The 18,823-nt window shown below is 37.8% G+C and overlaps 2 protein-coding genes across 2 annotated transcripts; both read right to left on the bottom strand.

The window, feature by feature from the left end:
- Positions 1–1,385: 1,385 nt before the first annotated feature.
- LOC125241928 (testis-specific serine/threonine-protein kinase 3-like) lies at positions 1,386–6,454 on the bottom strand. The gene is made up of 5 exons (XM_048150636.1): positions 6,275–6,454; positions 5,131–5,742; positions 4,705–4,864; positions 4,159–4,299; positions 1,386–1,531 (listed from the first exon to the last, which is right to left on the bottom strand). Exons 1-5 carry the CDS (start codon positions 6,362–6,364, stop codon positions 1,455–1,457), a joined length of 1,080 nt encoding a protein of 359 aa, XP_048006593.1. The 5' UTR covers positions 6,365–6,454; the 3' UTR covers positions 1,386–1,454.
- Positions 6,455–7,748: 1,294 nt separating this feature from the next.
- Positions 7,749–13,736, bottom strand: LOC125241728 (testis-specific serine/threonine-protein kinase 3-like). The gene is made up of 5 exons (XM_048150334.1): positions 13,606–13,736; positions 12,709–13,323; positions 12,256–12,415; positions 9,751–9,840; positions 7,749–7,972 (listed from the first exon to the last, which is right to left on the bottom strand). The coding sequence occupies exons 1-5, from the start codon at positions 13,687–13,689 to the stop codon at positions 7,893–7,895; spliced, it is 1,029 nt and encodes a 342-aa protein (XP_048006291.1). The 5' UTR covers positions 13,690–13,736; the 3' UTR covers positions 7,749–7,892.
- Positions 13,737–18,823: the final 5,087 nt, after the last annotated feature.

The following is an 18,823-nucleotide window of genomic DNA, read 5'->3' as shown; positions in this document are numbered from 1 at the left end:
CACTTTCTTGTAATAATGAATAATTTTACAGGCAAAATGCTTATAATACAAGGCTTGTAAGTTTTGATAAACAGGGCACAGATTTCTATAATAATTCTTTCAGCCTGTCACCATCCATCGTTTTTGTTGATTAGGTACTGCAATGAAGTTTAAATGATTTAATATATGTAAATAGTCGGATCGCGTGCAACCAGTATATACATTGTGTATGTGTAGCACTCTTATAATGTATAAATTGTTTTATTATACAATTATAGTTGAATTCGATTTGAGTTTAATTATAAGCGAATATATTAGTTAAAAAACAATAAATCCGTTCTATCCAAAATAAAAATAATTAAATCATTGAAGTACACAATTTTCTTTTCAATTACATTGATTTATACCTGTTTGAGCTGAAAAAAGTTGTATTAGGTTACACATTAGTTTCTTATTTTTCTACTATTTATTGGAATTTGGAATGCTAAATTTAAGTTATAATAATACGCAGGTAAGACAAATTGATAAAACACAGTGTTAGCTTGCCATAAGGGAATAGTTATTAGACTTATTTGTTATACAAGGGTGCAAAGTTGTATTTTTACGCCGAGTGTGGAATTGAAAAACGAGTAGTGAAATCCATACTAATATTATAAATGAGAAAGTGTGTGTGTCTGTCTGTTTGTCCGTCTTTCACGGCAAAACGGTGCGACGAATTGACGTGTTTTTTTAAGTGGAGATAGTTGAAGGGATGGAGAGTGACATAGGCTACTTTTTGTCTCTTTCTAATGCGAGCGAAGCCGCGGGCAAAAGCTAGTGATTCTATAAGTTGAACCGCGAATGAACTTGGCGAGTTTTTCAAAACACGAGGAGTAAAATACATTTGCACCCGTGTGTAATCGGTGTATTGGTTCCACCGTTCCTGCAGCTCTCGGATCTCTAGCACATGAGTGCATTTTAATGTTTGATTAATGCAACGTCGAATCAAGAGTATCAAGACACTTGTATGAGCTTCAGTTGTTTGAGATGCACGCCGCACGCCCCGCCCCGTTGCACGCCTAATATGAGCGTGCACTCAGCCCTTAGTGCGTTGAAAACCGATCCGATACCGGATGCAGGACCGATATCCTATATATTTAAGCCGCCATCTTTGATTTTTGCCTTTGAAATCCTTCCTACATCCAATATCGGATCGGATAATGTGAAAACGCACTTACAATTACCCTTGGTATTAGTCAACAGCGTTCCATTGCAAGGGACCCTTGACTCCTGGGCCCTGGCCCTGGCAATTTAGGTCAATCATATTTGAAATTCGATTAACTTAAATAGAATCAACATACTCTCCACTCAAAAACTAGTAAGTAGGTATTCTACATAAAGAGAGTAAAGAAGTGTGAAATGAGTGGCGCAAAATATTTTCAACAATGAAAAATTAAAGGTAATATTTAGCGTTCTTTATTTTGATTTTTGATTACCTATCTATAATCACTGAAGTGCGGTACGGATTCTTTCATTGATGATATCGTTGCGGTGCTTTTTAATGTATTTAAACCTGTTGAAAAAAAAATATAAAAATATAAACATAATCATTTAAGAGCTTGTTCTGGAAGAGCAAAAAAAAACAGAAATAACTAGAAAGTTTGCTAGAGTATCGTTATGGTGAAGTTGAGATTTAGGTTATTTTTACTTACTTACCTATAATAAGTATGTATATTTTAGGGAGATGATTTTATTCTTTCGCCGTTTCGTGGTTGTTGGTCCCATAGTACTTACTTAAATAATTCAGTGTGGCGTAATGAACTAAATAATCACCCTGAAGAAGCCGGCTAGCTTTTCAGGCTTTGTTTCCTGTTCCAAAAAGGTACAAAAGAACCCTTAACCTTCTGTCTATAACATGACTAAAATAAAAACCTCGAGAGCTAGATAATATCCTGTCGGTTTCTTTTTAGGGTTCCGTAGTCAACTAGGAACCCTTATAGTTTATAGTTTCGCCATGTCTGTCCGTCCGTCCGTCCGCGGATACTCTCAGTGACCGTTAGCACTATAGAAAGCTGAAATTTGGTACCAATATGTATATCAATCACGCCGACAAAGTGGTAAAATAAAAACTGGAAAAAAATGTTTTCTTAGAGAAGAGGAGTAAGAAAATAATTTTTAAGAAAAAAAAACCGCCGCTTTTGGTGTTCTGGTGAAAGCTACTTGCGAATGTTGGATTATGTAGAAATGTGTAGGTATTTTTGTAACTGCTTTTAATGCTTTAATTATTCGATGGCAACAAAAATCAATATACGTATACCGTTAAGGTTTGAGGAGTTTCCTCAATTCCTCATGAATCCGATTATAAGAAATCGAAGCTTGACAAAATTTGACTTGAAAACTCAATATGCTTAACAAACATAACTAAATAAATGTTACTGTTCTGAACTTAAATGCATGCTGTTCTAATAAAAATACCAAAGTCACTATAAGTGTGCCGTTTAGATTTGAGGAGTTCGGTTCTGACCATCATCAGCAGTTCCACTGCACCAAATGTCACTATTCTGGACGTAAGTGCATGCTGTTCTTATAAAAATACCAAAGCCACTATAAACGTGCCGTTCAGATTTGAGGAGTTCCGTTCTGACCATCATCAGGAGTTCCACTGCACCAAATGTCACTGTTCTGGACGTAAGGGCATGCTGTTCTTATAAAAATACCGAAGTCACTATAAGCGTGCCGTTCAGATTTGAGGAGTTCCGTTCTGACCATCATCAGCAGTTCCACTCCACCAAATGTCACTGTTCCGTACGTAAATACCTTCCTGTTCCTTAAAAAACACAAAAATCACCCTATGTGGGCCTTTCAGATTTGGAGTTCCCTCGATTTCTCCAGGATTCCATCATCAGAACTGGGTCCTGAGAAAAATGGGACCAATCTGTATGCATATTTTGAAAATTTTTTTTTGATTGAATGTATATGCATACAGATTGGTCCCATTTTTCTCAGAAACCAGTTCTGATGATGGGATCCTGGAGAAATCGAGGGAACTCCTCGAATCTGAAAGGCATACATATGGTGATTTTTGTGTTTTTAAAGGAACAGAATGCATTTAGGTACAGAACAGTGACATTTGGTGCAGTGGAACTGCTGATGATGGCCAGAACGGAACTCTTCAAATCTGAACGGCACGCTTATAGTGACTTTGCTATTTTTATAAGAACAGCGTGCACTTTCGTCCAGAACAGTGACATTTGGTGCAGTGGAATTGCTGATGATGGTCAGAACCGAACTCCTCAAATTTGTACGGCACGCTTATAGTGACTTCGGTATTTTTATAAGAACAGCATGCACTTACGTCCAGAACAGTGACATTTGGTGCAGTGGAACTGCTGATGATGGGCAGAACCAAACTCCTCAAATCTGAACGGCACGCTTATAGTGACTTTGCCATTTTTATAAGAACAGCATGCGCTTACGTCTAGAACAGTGACATTTGGTACAGTGGAACTGCTGATGATGGTCAGAACCGAACTCCTCAAATCTGAACGGCACGCTTATAGTGACTTCGTTATTTTTATAAGAACAGCATGCACTTAGGTACGTCCAGAACAGTGACATTTGGTGCAGTGGAACTGCTGATGATAGTCAGAACCGAACTCCTCAAATCTGAACGGCACACTCATAGTGACTTTGGTATTTTTGTAAGAAAAGCATGCATTTAATTTAAGTTTAGAACAGTGACATTTATTTAGTTATGTTTGTTAAGCATATTGAGTTTTCAAGTCAAAGTTTGTCAAGCTTCGATTTCTTATAATATAATCGGATTCATGAGGAATTGAGGAAACTCCTCAAACCTCAACGTTATACGTATATTCATTTGTGTTGTCATCTAATAATTAAAGCATTAAAAGCAGTTTTAAAAAATACTTACACATTTCTACATAATCCAACATTCGCAAGTAGCTTTCACCAGAACCCGAAAGGCGACGGTTTTTTTTTCTTAAAAATTATTATTTTGCCACTTTGGCGGCGTGATTGATATACATATTGGTACCAAATTTCAGCTTTCTAGTGCTAACGGTCACTGAGATTATCCGCGGACGGACAGACGGACGGACAGACATGGCGAAATTATAAGGGTTCCTAGTTGACTACGGAACCCTAAAAAGTAAAATTCATGTGATTAGATTTGACACGTACCTGGCCTGTTTCTCGTAGTAGCTGAGGTGATGCTTATCGTGTCGAGTGTGTGATTTGTATGTGATGTGTCGTCGTCGGGCTTGAAACGCTTCTCGATAGCGATAGCTTTTTTAAGCAAAGTTTCTTCCACGTGAGTCAATTCTGTAAGATAATTGATGTTGTGATTTTATTTACGTGTGTTGACCAAAATTACTATTCCAAGCCAGTTTGGTGTATAAAAAACCTTAGGTAGGTGAAAACTTGTAACTAAACACTAACAAGATTTTGTTAGGCTTTCGTTATGTTTTAGATATTCAATGCAACTGGCTTGATAGATTGATTGACCTTATCGCTTCTTAACCATTTAGAATAGTACAATTTCACTCGTGTAGGTACGTAGCGATTCTTTCGGTCATGGAAATCTAAGAGAACAATTTGCCGGGTAGGGACCACACCTTGGCGTCATCGTCACTCCGCACTACGCTACCTGATCCATGCACTCCGACATAAAACCGCAGGAGCGAAACACTGCTTTTTGAACTAAAATTGAGATTAGTACAATCTTACTGGCGATTCTTTGGTCCATGGATATCCATGTCCCGCTGAACACTTTGGCGGCGGTGGGGCGCGCCTTGGCTTCGGGCTCCATCAGCTGCGTCACTTGGTCCTTGCACTCCGCCGACAAATCGTTCACCACGCAGGACCGAAACCGCCACTGCTTCTTAACCTTTCGCATTAAGAATAGTTCATTAATTCAAATACGTCCATTCGGAAGATGCAAGAGTCTCAGCCAGTCTCAGGATACATCGATGTGATTAATGATTACTCTACGGCTAACATATTCAATTATTTAACTACCTAAGTAATTATACGGGTTTGTAAACAGGGAACCTGGTAGGATTCTTGCTCTCCAAACTCATATATATATCAGATATAAAAAAAAAAACAAGGAGTATATGAGTAAGTAGGTATTAAAATAAAATGAAAAGGTACCTGCTTCTCATACAACTCTTTAACAGTGTTCTCCTTGAAAGGCAGGGCCTGATTAAGCATGGTGTAAAGAATAACACCCATGGACCACATGTCAGCCATTTTAGGATAGTATGGGATGCCTTTGAGTATTTCTGGCGCCGCATACGACAGCGTACCGCAGTACGTCTCCGATAGGATATCGGTGCCCCTCCTAAAAACGGTTCGTGCGAAACCGAAGTCTGTCACCTTGACGTTGAAATTTGAGGTGATCAGGATATTCTCACACTTCAAGTCTCTATGCGCGATGTTCAAAGCATGGATGTAGTTGATAGCGGATATGATCTGTCTCGTCCACAACCTGCTTTGTTTCTCTGGCACGCGGCCGTTCTTCGAGACGAAGTCGTATAAATCACCATTGTCGCCCAGTCTCATGAATATGAAGTACTTTGTTTGCCGTTGGAAGATGCTGGTGACTGGTATGATGTGGGGGTGGTTGACGCGGACAAGAATGTCCAGCTCGCGCGGCAGGAACTTGTTCTTATAATCCTTAGCCGCCGATGCAGTGTCAATAACTTTACACGCGAGTACTACTGGAGTTTTGCTGCCTCGCCGAATGTGAAACGCCTTGAAAACCTACGGGATTTTTTAAACTTGAGCTCATATTAGGTACCTAATTGCATTGCATTGAATGGTTTAAAAATCAAAGGGATACCTACGTACCTAGTTAATGTGTACATTTTATTAAAATACTAGCTTTTGCTCGCGGCTTCGCTCGCGTTAGAAAGAGACAAAAGTAGCTTACGTCACTCTTCATCGCTTCAACTATCTCCAATCTCCACTTAAAAAATCACGTCAATTCGTCGCTCCGCTTTGTCGTGAAAGACGGACAAACAGACACGCACACTTTCCCATTTATAATTAGTATGGATTTCTGGTACGAATCTAGAATGCTAGCTGAAGTTAATAGCTACTTTGTATTTGTTTCATAAGGAGGCTTAAAAATAAGGGACTACGTCTGTTTACAATTTCACAGTTTTACACCTTCACGAAATACATCGTTATGTAAAATTTATATGTAAGTGTATTGATGAGCATAAGCTATATCCACTCAACTAGCTAGAACTCCAGATTCGAACCACTGCCTGCAGGTACCTCAAGGCCGTACTTTTGAGTAGCATCCGTCTCCTATCACGCCCTCCAGTTGAAATCCTTTATCTTCTAGGAGCTTTATGTCCGACGGCGTCGTGATATCCATTTATAAATATCTACGAGCGATGAACGTCTTCGATACATGATGTAAATATGCTAAGAATATAAAAGTTGTTATGTTGCGATTTTCAGTATAATTATGTCATTTAGTTTTATTTAATACCCGTTTGTGGGGTATTGTGATGTTTGTATAATACACGCGGTCTATTGTCATGAACTGGTGATTCTCAGTGTGTGGTTATCATAGACCTATATATAGGTTTCCTATTTCAGTGGTGGTTATGGTGTGGTTATGGTATTGTCACTGTCGTCTCTAATCACTAGTGTCAGTCAGGTTACAGATACTAAACTGGAGAGAAAAACAAAGAGTATTTAGTATAAATAACGCTCCAAAGAGTTCCCTCTGCTCGGTGTTCTATGCGGCTTCTCTCGCGTTAGAAAGAGACAAACAGTTGCCTATGTCACTTTCCATCCCTTCAACTATCTCCACTTAAAAAATCACGTCAATTCGTCGCTCCGTTTTGCCGTGAAAGACGGACAAACAAACAGACACACACACTTTCCCATTTATAATATTAGTATGGACTAGCTTTTGCCCGCGGCTTCGCACGCGTTAGAAAAAGACAAAAAGTAGCCTATGTCACTCTCCATCCCTTCAACTATCTCTTACTTAAAAAAATCACGTCAAGTCGTCGCTCCGTTTGGCCGTGATAGACGGACAAACAAACAGACACACACACTTTCCCATTTATAATATTAAGTAAGTATGGATAGTCATTAAGTTTATGAACTCTATCTTAGAAAACTTTACTGTACTAATAGTTATTCATAAGGTATCTGCCTATTTTATGGTAACGATATGATTTTATTCACGACCGAAACTTTAAAGAGCAATGTTGTTGTTTTTAGTTGTTTGCCAAGCTGTACAAAGTCCCAACGGTTGACGAAGAAGCGCTTGGCAAAAATAATAGAGCGGTCGATTCTTTGTCATACTCATGTCATTACAAAGTGTGTGCCTGCAGGGTTAGCTTACCTACCCACTCTAAGAATCGGAAACAAACACATTGGCTTTAGTACATAAAGCCTGACCAGAAAAGAAATATATGACTACCTATTGTCAAGAGGGCGCTGTTATTCTATGACGTATGGTATGAGGCTATGGTATGCGGCGACAAGTATAAAAAATAGTTCTCATGAAATTCCGCAACATGGCGCGTAGTCATATATTTCTGGTCAGGCCTTAATAGACAAGTAGTAATATATAATATGGTGAACCAGAATAAAAAAAAATCTGAGTATAGTAACAGATGGGTATAATTTAAATAAATGACAATTTCACTTCACACATCATTTAACGTAGGTAGGTGTTTAGGTACAGTGAAAATTGAATACAAATTGATAGTGCAGGTATATCGTAACACTCCATTTTACCATAATTCTAAATAATACATGAGACGCTGACTGTACCGATCTTTCGCTTAACATAGACGACTAGAGCAATGGCGCAGACTTAGCTTAGCCCGACTAACAAATTAGGCGATATACTCTGGTTGGCGAAGTTCACCAAAAATACATTATTTTCCAGCCAAAGGTCCACTGCCGTTAACAGGAGCCATCAATGAGGGATCTAACTTCTTTAGTGTTTTCATATTACCTGTAAGAAAAATAAATACAAAGATTAATATTGTTTACATAAATATATAATGCACATATCGTTTTGATAAATGCTTATACAGAGTGTTTTTTTATATAATTGGCAATATTTTGGTGAGCTGGAATGGGAAGGGAAATATGATATTTTACGGTATAACGATTATATGATATAACGACAGGGTGTTATAAGTTTCACTGTCCGTCTGTCTAAGGCATCGCTTTCGAATGGGTGAACCGATTTTGATTAGTTTTTTTTCGTTTGAAAGAGCTGAATTAATCGAGTGTTCTTCTTAGCCGTGTTTGATGAAATCGGTTTAAATAGGTACTATTTTATATTTATATATGTCTATCCTATTATGTACTGTCCTCATGTAAATTTTAGCTTTCTATTACTAATGATGATTGAGCTAAATCGTGGACGGACAGACTGACTGACGGACAAACCAATATGCGGTATAAAGATTTTTAGCTAACTGAGGAAGTTTAAAAACATAATATCCGGGTCTCTGTACCTTATTTTATGAGTTTATATATTTTAATATACTTTATATAAGTATACCGGAATAAGATACACTCATATAAAGTCGTGTACTTAATTACGGCAGTCAAAAAAAGGCTATATTAAAACATAAACAAGATTTTTTTTCTTAGTATATTGGAAGATTATATAACAATTACACTCAAAACATTGAAATAAATAAACTTTGTGCTTTAATTTTATGAAATAAAACAAATTTAATGTTGATGCCACAGTCCAATATTTCGCACGTATTAGTCAATGACTATACATTTCGTATTCAATTATGAGATTAAAATCAAAAAAATATATGTACCGTAATTATGTCACTATAATCTGTAATCTTTACTTAATGTATTTACATCAAATATATAAATATACTTAACCGTAAATAGTAATAGGACACAAAAACATTACGGACTGTGTTTCCGTTATTCCGTGATACTCCCGCAATTATGTACACCTCGTCAAAATGGTGTACATTATTCCGGGAGCGGGCATTTTAATAAAAAAAAGATAAGATAAATAAATTATTTTGTATATATTAGGTAATTAATTAATTAGTCGCTCCAAAACTTGAGTTGCAAATGTAGGTGTCAAGACCGCTACGCTTAAATCAAACTGGGCTGGACACTGGACATGTCTGGTGCATGTACCGTCAACGGTGGGCCAAAATTTTGTAGCCGCAGTGCATTTACTCCATCTTCTTTCGACACAGGATCAAAACTTTTCGTACCTCCGTTGATAAATTCCAATCATAGGCTATATACAGGGTGCCCGGTAATTAATGGACAACCTTTTAACCACCAAGAGGGCACCTTATACTGGTCCAGAAAATCGACTTTAAGGTTTAGTAAAAGTCGCCTGGTTTTCGAGATTTTCACACTTTTGGTGGTTAAAAGGTTGTCCATTAATTACCGGGCACCCGGTATATCTTTGGCTAAACCCATCTAAATACCTACCACAACTATTTAACGTAGATGTAACATAACCTAGACCAGCCATTCTCAAAGTGTGCTCCGCGGAGCCCTAGGAGCGGAAACCTCTCTGGGGGCTCCGTGTGAATTTTGGCTGACTGATTTGCAATTTCAACTCTCTTCCATAAAACCGTGCTATAAACTATTTTTTTTTATTTATTTAATTTAAGGGTTCCATCAGATATTTTGCTTTCCAAAAGGGTTCCATGAGAAAATAAGTTTGAGAACCGCTGACCTAGACGTATGGTATGAGGGATCAGTTACTGCACAAAACTTTTACATCACCTGTTTCAGATTCATTTTCCTCGAGAGCTCGCGGCTTTTCTAAATCCTTCATCGCCTGCTTAAGCAATGATTCCTCCATTGCAGTATACTCTGCAAATAGTTATTTGTTTTACAAGTGGGCAAAGTTATTTAATCGCACGCGCCAATATTGATATCCGAGCAAGCGAAAGATTCTAATATTTATTTAGAATGTAGAATCTTGAACGTTGTGAGGGTTTCAAGGCATGAAAGTTAAACAAATTTTACCACCGAGTGAAACAATATTTTTCACCGCCTGAACACGAGGAATATACTTACGAACTATAAAATTAACAAATCAGTTTACTTAATAAACATGTATGATGTAGGGAACAAATCAAATTATTTTATTAAATATTTTTTGATTTGTTTTTTTAAGTAGTAACACTACTATATATAAATTATAAACTGAAATAGATACCATACACTAAAGAAAAAGCGATCAAGCCCACTGGTGGCGAAGCCGGGAACATGTATGATTCAAAATCATCGTTTAAAGGTCAATCCTACTAGAAAGTTTAGAACATCGAGTTAAAGTTGTATGAAATTACTATGCACTGTGGATAAGTTTTTTACGAAGATTCAAGAGAGCCTTTTACAGTTGGTGTGATGAAAAACTATTTGAAAACACTCTTCATCAATATTAGAGTCGTATTCAAATGTGTATGTTGGTGAAACTGCGGTACCTAACTGAAACAGTATTCTGAATACCTAGTTACAATATTATGTACTAAGTATCTGGGCGACCGAGCTTCGCTCGGTTCTATTTTCTTTAGATAAAAAAAAACTCTTATAAATACAAAAACAAAAAAAAGACAAAAAACAAAAACTTAAGTTCTGGCCGGGATTCGAAACCCTGACCACCTACGATCTATCTGCGTACATTAGACCGACGACCGACCTCGTACGACTGAGCTAAGCGGAATCGATGCGCGCGCGGCGAAATTAACGACCATATTTTACGTTTACTAACGCGAAAAAAAAACTCATGAAAACTCGAAAATTCGCGTTTTCCGGGATCTAAGGCCACGCTAGATCGATTTTTCACCCCCGAAAACCCCCACATAACAAATTTCAGCGAAATCGTTAGAGCGGTTTCCGAGATCGTCGGTATATATAGGTACAAATAAATAAATATACAAGAATTGCTCGTTTAAAAGTATAAGATTATACCAACACAATATAGTATAAGCTATGCTTAGTTTGGAATTAGGTTGACCTGTGTAAGGTGTCCCCCATTATTTATTTTATTTATTAGGTATTCTGAATGAAACTGTACCTAAAGGAAATATATTATTTTAACAATCTGTAGTAGTACAGGGTGGATTTCAACATACTCGAAATTTGCCTAATTTTGGTGGATTTTTTTAGTTTTGTAATTTTTGTTGAAATTATGTACTGATGTTACATAACTAATTATTACCAATGGTATGTATCAATGACCTTTCATTATAATAAGTAGTTTTAGAGAAATTACGATTTCAATGACATGGTCGCCACCAAAATTGGTCTACCCACAATAATAAAAAATAAAATCAAAAATAAAGCCTTTTATTCATTTTTCTATTATTTTCTACTTGAAATAATAAACTTTTGACATGTAATAAATACTTTTAAAATAGAAACAAAAACGTTACTGCCCTCAATTTGTTCACCACCTAAATTTATGCAATTTTGGTGGAAAAAGTATTACGACCCACCAAAATTAGATATTTATGTGTGGGGCGGACCAATCCAGCAAGGTATGACACTTGTGTCATGTCTAAATGCAGGAACGAACCTGAATGGTCATGTTACGACACGTTTGTTCGTCTTGCTGCGTCTCGTTTAACCATAAAAATGATTTCAATACTTACCACCAAAATTGGTTCTTTCCCCCGGACAACTTTTGGTGCTCAGTTATAAGTGTCAAATTCTATAATAATATTGAGTTATGTCATCTTAAAATATACTTAATGTAATAAAGAATGAAGTTATGGCAAGTCTTCTTTATAGCTGCGGATTTACTGGATTTACCATAACAATAATCCGCTAAAAACAGGCTCTGGACGCTACACCAAAATTAGAATTTCGATGGAAAATTATTTTTAAATAAATATACATAACACTTGTAACAATTTGCAATGTTGCCGAAGGTAGTATTTTAGGATTGGTTTTCATAAAAAAAATAAAAACCCGGAAACAATTAGCCCACACAATGATTATCAGCTCCGCCACAAAAAAATCACGCTGAGAAATTCACCCAGTAAGTACATCAGTACGAGTTGCAAGAGCGTACATACTTGTAAGTGATGTGTTTCGCTATCGCATCACTAGATCACATTCTGTGCCACGTACCTAATGCTGATCGAAAATTAGAGTCAAATACCTGAGAACTACCGCGAAAACCGAAGTTCTCGAATGCCGGTCATCTTTGTCTTTAAGTTTGTCAGGGAAATATGCTCGCATTTTTCGAATTCCGGTGTTTGCAGTAGGCCCCTAGCTTACTGGTTAATCGGGGTTCCAAGGCGATCCAAGGCCCGCTGAAGACAGCGGTGGCAGTGGGCCGCAACTGCGCGTCCGGCTCCAACATCGCCGTCACCAGCGACAGACACTCTGGCGACACAACGCTGACCACCTTTGAGCGGAAACGCCACTTGCGCTGTATCTTAGAAGAAAATACGTTATCGTCGGCAACTTCGTAGTGCGTTTCAAAATGGTTTCAAATTAAATGTAAGAAAATGGGACGACACTACGATGTTGGCACTTTCTAATTTCTACTCTTTTTTGCTACGTTTAAGTAGTAATTTATTAAATCTGTGGTTATACAATCCCAGGGGCCCATTTCTCGAAGCTACAAGTTACAATTTACAAGTGATAGTCAATGTCTAATATGACAAGTTTCGGTTTTGAGAAATGGGCCCCGGGACCTTAAATAACAATTGTAATAGGCGTAGGTACCTGTTTGTCATATAACACCCGCACAGAATTGTCGTTAAACGGTAGGGCTTTATTAAGCATAGCGTATAGAATAACTCCCATGGACCACACGTCGGCCATTTTCGGCGCATATGGTACACCCTTCAGTATCTCCGGAGCCGCGTACAAAAGAGAGCCACAAAATGTGTCTGACATAGCATCGTTGGGCCCTCCAGCCTCCCGCGTTCGGCGCGCGAAACCAAAATCTGTTAATTTCACATTGAAATTTGCAGAAATGAGGATGTTCTCGCACTTAAGGTCTCTGTGTGCGACATTGAGGGCATGCATGTATTCTAGGGCGCACATCAACTGCCGCATCCAAACTCTGCACTGGGCTTCAGATAGGGGCCCTTTGGTTGATATGTAATTTAGGAGATCACCGTTCTCGCCTAATCGCATGAATACAAAGTACTTGGCGTAGCGCTGGTAGATGTTGGTGACGTGTATGATGTGGGGATGGTTGACGCGGGCGAGGATGTCCAGCTCGCGCGGCAGGAACTTGGTCAAGTAGGCGCGGGGAGCGGTAGACGTGTCGATCACTTTACACGCTAGATCGACGGTACGGGTTTCGTCAACGATGTAGACTGCTCTGTAAACCTACAAACAATAACACGGTACCACAGACGGTACTGGATACTGGATGGACCAGCCCAATTACCTACATGTCAGATTTGTAATGGCTAGATCAGATTAAGTCATATTATGAACATAATTTATCAAGGGTTGGCCCGATGTTGGATTGGAATCAGGATATTAATTATATTTTATAAGGTTGGTTGGTCGTAATTATAGGACAATGGGCGTTAAACATCGAGTGAGGTCGTTATTCGTTAATCTACTGACTTTATCGGGAAAGCCCTGCAAACATTAAAAGCATACTTTAGCATAAGATCCTTCTCCCAGCAAGTGTTGCAGTATGAACTTCTTTTCTCGCAGTGCAGCGTAGACTGACGGTGACTCCATTCATATTGATTGACATTTTAATTTTAGCGAAGCATGGTACGTTGAACAGCAGGTACCTGCTTAGCTTGGTTCCATTTTTATTCTTTTAATTTTCGGGGCATGTATGTTAATTAACTACATATTTTACAATTTCAATTTATGTAAATAATAGAAATGTCATCACCTATGACTCAGTCATGCAATGACAGTCAAGGATATCTACCTCTTCCCTTCATAAGAAATTGACAGACAAGTACTGAATCGATTGTCTGTGTCTAAGTCCTTACACCGTGGGCCTTTATAACCCGAAAATTTTAACCACGTATTTTTGATCTAAAAACAAACAAAAAAGATTAATGAGTTTTGTAATTTTTGGACAGACATATATTTTTGTTGATTTTATCTATTTTTGAATGTATTTTCACATAAAAAGTCAATTTTAGTCATAATACTGGCACTTAAAATTAATTTGAACGTTTTATTTTTTTAAAACCTCATTCTTACTTTTTGCCATCTATCAATGAGGATAGTGAGACTATTCTCCATAATGGCATCGACGCCGTTAACACTAACAATATATTTTGTACTGAAACTAGGCGATATCCAGAAATGTTTATGCGACTTTATAGTCTCTAAATGTGGTCAGGAATACACTGTCAAAAATCTTTCGGGTTCTTCAGGCCCACGGTGTATATAGGTAGTAAACTCGTAGTATATACTTCCACTCTTTTTATTGACATTAAAACGTAGTGATTCAATGCTCTTTGACATTGACGAAAACATCATAGTATGGAATGTAGAATTTAAAGGAAGCCTAACTGTCGAAGTAGAACAGTCGCAAAAATGACCGGCTGTCAGTGTTAAGCTGAAGTTACAAATCTCTCCGCTAGGAGCGCATGTGTCACTCAATGGACAGGAACATGACATGACATTAGACGTTCGTTTCTGTAGGCTGATTTCGTCAAGTTGTACATGTCAAGACGTAGTCCCGTGGTAGTGCGCTTGCTTCGTATGCAGATGTAACCAGGTTCGATCCTGACAAGCGGTCTTTTTGTTATTATTTTTATTTTATTTGAATTATCTTTTTGTGTATTTTAATTGTGTTTAGTTACTATTTTATTTATGATATGTCTATTTACATTGTTTGTCCCATCCTAGGTAATGTTGTAAGTCTTTCGAATGAAATTTCCTTTATTTTCGCATAAATTTAATTTTAATGTTGTAACTAGATTTATGGATAATAATAAAATAAGGAAAAAATATCTGTAGAAAACAAGACAAGACAAGACAAGAGACGCCACACCCAGCCAGGACATGCCTGCTCCGGACTAGCCGGCGTACCAGGGGACGTAATTTTGTAGGGAGTGACACGCTCAGGGATGGGGTAGGGATAGTAATCGACCGGCTATGCAGCCTTGAGCCAATATTGGAAGGTAGGAGGGGTAGGTAATGTCGTCGAAGGAGAGCGTTGATGATATGCTGCTCGTCGCTTAAGTTTCCGTCTTCGCAATATATCTCTTGTATCCAGCAGGATCAATATCATCTTGAGATGTTGTTTGCTTGAAGATTAGAAGTCCCGCTGACTCGCTGTCGTATGATTTTCTTCTGGTTTATTATATATTGCTACTGTTGCTTTGATGAATACGCTTTTGTCGTCGGCCATGTCGAGCCATTCAGAAGGATGTAATATTCCATGTCTTGCATCAATGACTTTTCCCATGCCTGCCTTGGATCTCGTAACTGCCATGTGCGGCTTCGAGGTTTACGGTGTCTTATGTTTTTTTCGGATAACAAGGTCGAGGATATTTTATCCTTTTGGTTATTGTTTTACCGTTTTATGGTTCTGTCTATCACCGGTCCATTTCCGTAATAAATTTTGACTAAAAAAGCTCGCTATTTTATACCGTTCTTTTCTCTTTATGGTCACGCTGGTATTTTGTAGTTGAAGACAATAGTTTCGATGGGCAAAAAACAATCCTTGCATCAAAAGGGTCCTACGTAATGAGCCTATCTTTGTTAGTGACCCCAGTTTGCAGAAACACTACAGCTTGATGCCAGATGTGACTTTTTTTATTATGCGTTGGGATCCGTAAAGTTACCATAAGATGCTTTCTGTATTTCCATGTCTGCTATTATTTTTTATAGGGGGTAATAGTTTTATGGTGCACAATACATGTATGTTGCCTTAACTGGAACGTTCCAGAGAGGAACTCGTTTGTTCGGGCCAAATCCAAATCTGTCTTTCACGTTATGTAATAATTTACCTTTGGAGTTCGGACTTATTTGCTAATTGCAGGTTTTGAGGTATATTGGAGTATTTGGCACATTTTCCGTAAGAGTTACGGAAACACTTTTTTTCAATTCATACGCTTACGCTTATCAGTAAGATGAGTGCAGACAAGGCGAAGTATAATTGTCTCTTTTACTCCTGAACGCTTGTACGGCGCGTCGTAATTCGTTGCGTCTTCGTCACACTTGTCACACAATGTCGTTCGTTATAAAATGTTATTTAACGACAATATTTGAATTTAATATGCTAATTATTGATTACTTATTAACGAAATAGCACTGTATAAGTTTTTTTTATATGTTTTACTGCAAGAGTCACTGGATACAAGTTCCGTAATGTAATTAGTTCGTCATAAAAGAACTTGAAAAAGCTCCGGCTGGAGCAAGGTTTTGCATCACACTTTTTAATGTTTCATTCCGTCCTTTCGGTTTTAATAACATTGTCACAAACGCATTACACACTCATATAACTATTTAAAACACTGTTAGCTTAAAAAGTTCTTTTTAACTATTATTGCGAATAAATATATACGGATCCGATCTTTCTAGGGCGAGCAGCGCCATCTGTCTTTTTATAAACTACTTATAGGTATTCATATTAGATGATAAAGGATATTTGTTTTTTTTATTACCATCCTTGCTTACGGATTTGCGGTAGAAGCCACTACTTTCCTATTTAGAGTAATAATTAAGTAACATGATAAGCCTAATGAAACTAGGTAAATAATTAAAATTTACTATGTGATTAGTCTTATTTGCCTAGTACAATATAACTGTGCCAAGATCCAACACTAGTTCTGGCGTTACTGTATCCGCTAGATATTATATAGGTAGCTAAATAGAACTGAGAAAATAAAAGGCTATTTACTATAAAAAAAAAATGATAAAACTAGAAATGTATTGAGTTTGAAGTAAGCTAGGTATGTGATCTGCCTTGTTTTCCTAATACGATGACAGTGCTAAGAACCTGCATCGGCTAGATACGTAGCATATACCAATTAATGCCTAATAGTTTCTTGTAATCTTGTGCTAAAGTGATGATGATGAGGTATATAACTGAAATAAATGTTTATGTATTTAATCGGCCTCATTACCTAATTCAACTTATCCGCTGTAGGCTGTAGACTAAAGCTGGCTAAATTGAAGTCTCACTACTAGATAAACTGAAACTAGGTACATTTACTTAACGAATGATTTAAACTGTCGTACTAGGAACCAACTCTGGCTAGAATACAAATATGAAGCGAACAAGAAAAGCGTCGTTACAGGATCGCGCGTCATGCGTAATACAAGTACATCCTAATCAATCACTTAAATACTAGTTATACCTATATAGACTTATTAGGTATTGGCCCTGGGACACTGGTTTTAGTTTAGTGCACCTAGGGTGTTGATGCCTGTAACAGAGATGGAACGAGCTCACCAATTTGGCCGTTGTAGAGGCGGAGCTGACCGCAGTCACTGCGCATCGGCGTTGGGTCGTAGGCGCCGCGGCGGCGCCGCGGCGGCGCCGCGCTTGCGCAGGGTGATGATGGAGACGAGAACCACACGCACTTGATTTAATTCATTACTAGTAACATATTGCACTATTACGCGTATTCTTTATCACTATCCCGAGAAAATACAAACACGAATTATTACAAAACGTTAAGGAACTTGGACCGTCGGTCGGTCAGTTTGCCTGTGGCGTTATCGCGGGCCCTCTTTTGTTCTGGCGGCCGGGATTTTACAGCCTTTAAGGGACAAGGATGCGTCCGTCCTCGACGGCGTGTCGGACGTAACTCCAAGGAAAAAATATCTGTAGAAAAACATAAAAAACCCTCATCAGGATTTGAACCCGGGACCTCTTGCTCCGTAGGCGGGGTTACTACCGAGAAGGCTAAGAGATTGTCAAATCCTTATGTACCAGCGATTGCCGCGCCACCTATCTCCTCTTTTATATGTGCACATTTGCTACTTTAAGATATCGCTCCTCCCTCTAATCTCCATACATCATAGCATAATCAATAATCAATTAATCATACAAGTTGAAACCAACGTGTTTCAAATAAACAGCATGTTCAATCAAACGTGGTTCAAAGGTTTCAAGTAATGTAGTGATCCAAATGAAATTCTTATAAAATAAATAACTAATAGTAGTTAAAGAGAAAGAAATGAGCAAGATGCATTTAGCACATCATCTACATATAGAGATTAGATTCATATTGTCCCGGCATCAGTAGACCTGTCCTGCGCCAAGGAAGCGGTGAGTTTACTTATTTATACTGGGTATGAAAAAATAGGTACACTGTAAAATAAAGATGTAATGTAGGTAAAACGCAGATATACTAGGTAAATAAATAGGTAGAAAAAAAGAGAAATTTACACCTCCGTCACTTGTGTTTCTTTTTCGATCGAGACTGGTCGGAGCATATGAAGAATGCTTAGAAACTTTGGTTAGAACAATCTTTTGGGAGGAAGATGGAAGATTAGGATGTAGGTAGGTACTGGGACTATGCAGGTAGATTAATATTTTATAAAAACTTTATCAATTCCATTATTTAGTTGTATATAAGTTGTATTACTTACCTGCATCAGCTTTGTTCAGTTGTTCATTAATTAATTTCTTTTATAATATAATAACAACAGTATTTTTTATCTAATATTTATTAATTTTCATTCATAATATTATACTTACGGCTGTAACATGGCAATCATGGTGTTCATATAGTTCTTATCGAACGATCATGTTGTATAGGTAGGGTACTAACTATACTACATGCCTATTAAAGCCCCATAGCATGCCACCATATCGTAAACCAGGCTTGCTTGTATGTGAAGTACCTGCCCATTATTCGATTTTTCTGTGTGCGAACTTTTTCAGCTT

The sequence above is a fragment of the Leguminivora glycinivorella genome, chromosome Z (genome assembly GCF_023078275.1).
Source record: "Leguminivora glycinivorella isolate SPB_JAAS2020 chromosome Z, LegGlyc_1.1, whole genome shotgun sequence".
In the NCBI taxonomy this organism is placed as follows: domain Eukaryota; kingdom Metazoa; phylum Arthropoda; class Insecta; order Lepidoptera; family Tortricidae; genus Leguminivora; species Leguminivora glycinivorella.
Note: the sequence above shows the minus strand (reverse complement) of the source record. Positions and strands in the feature narration are given on the sequence as shown.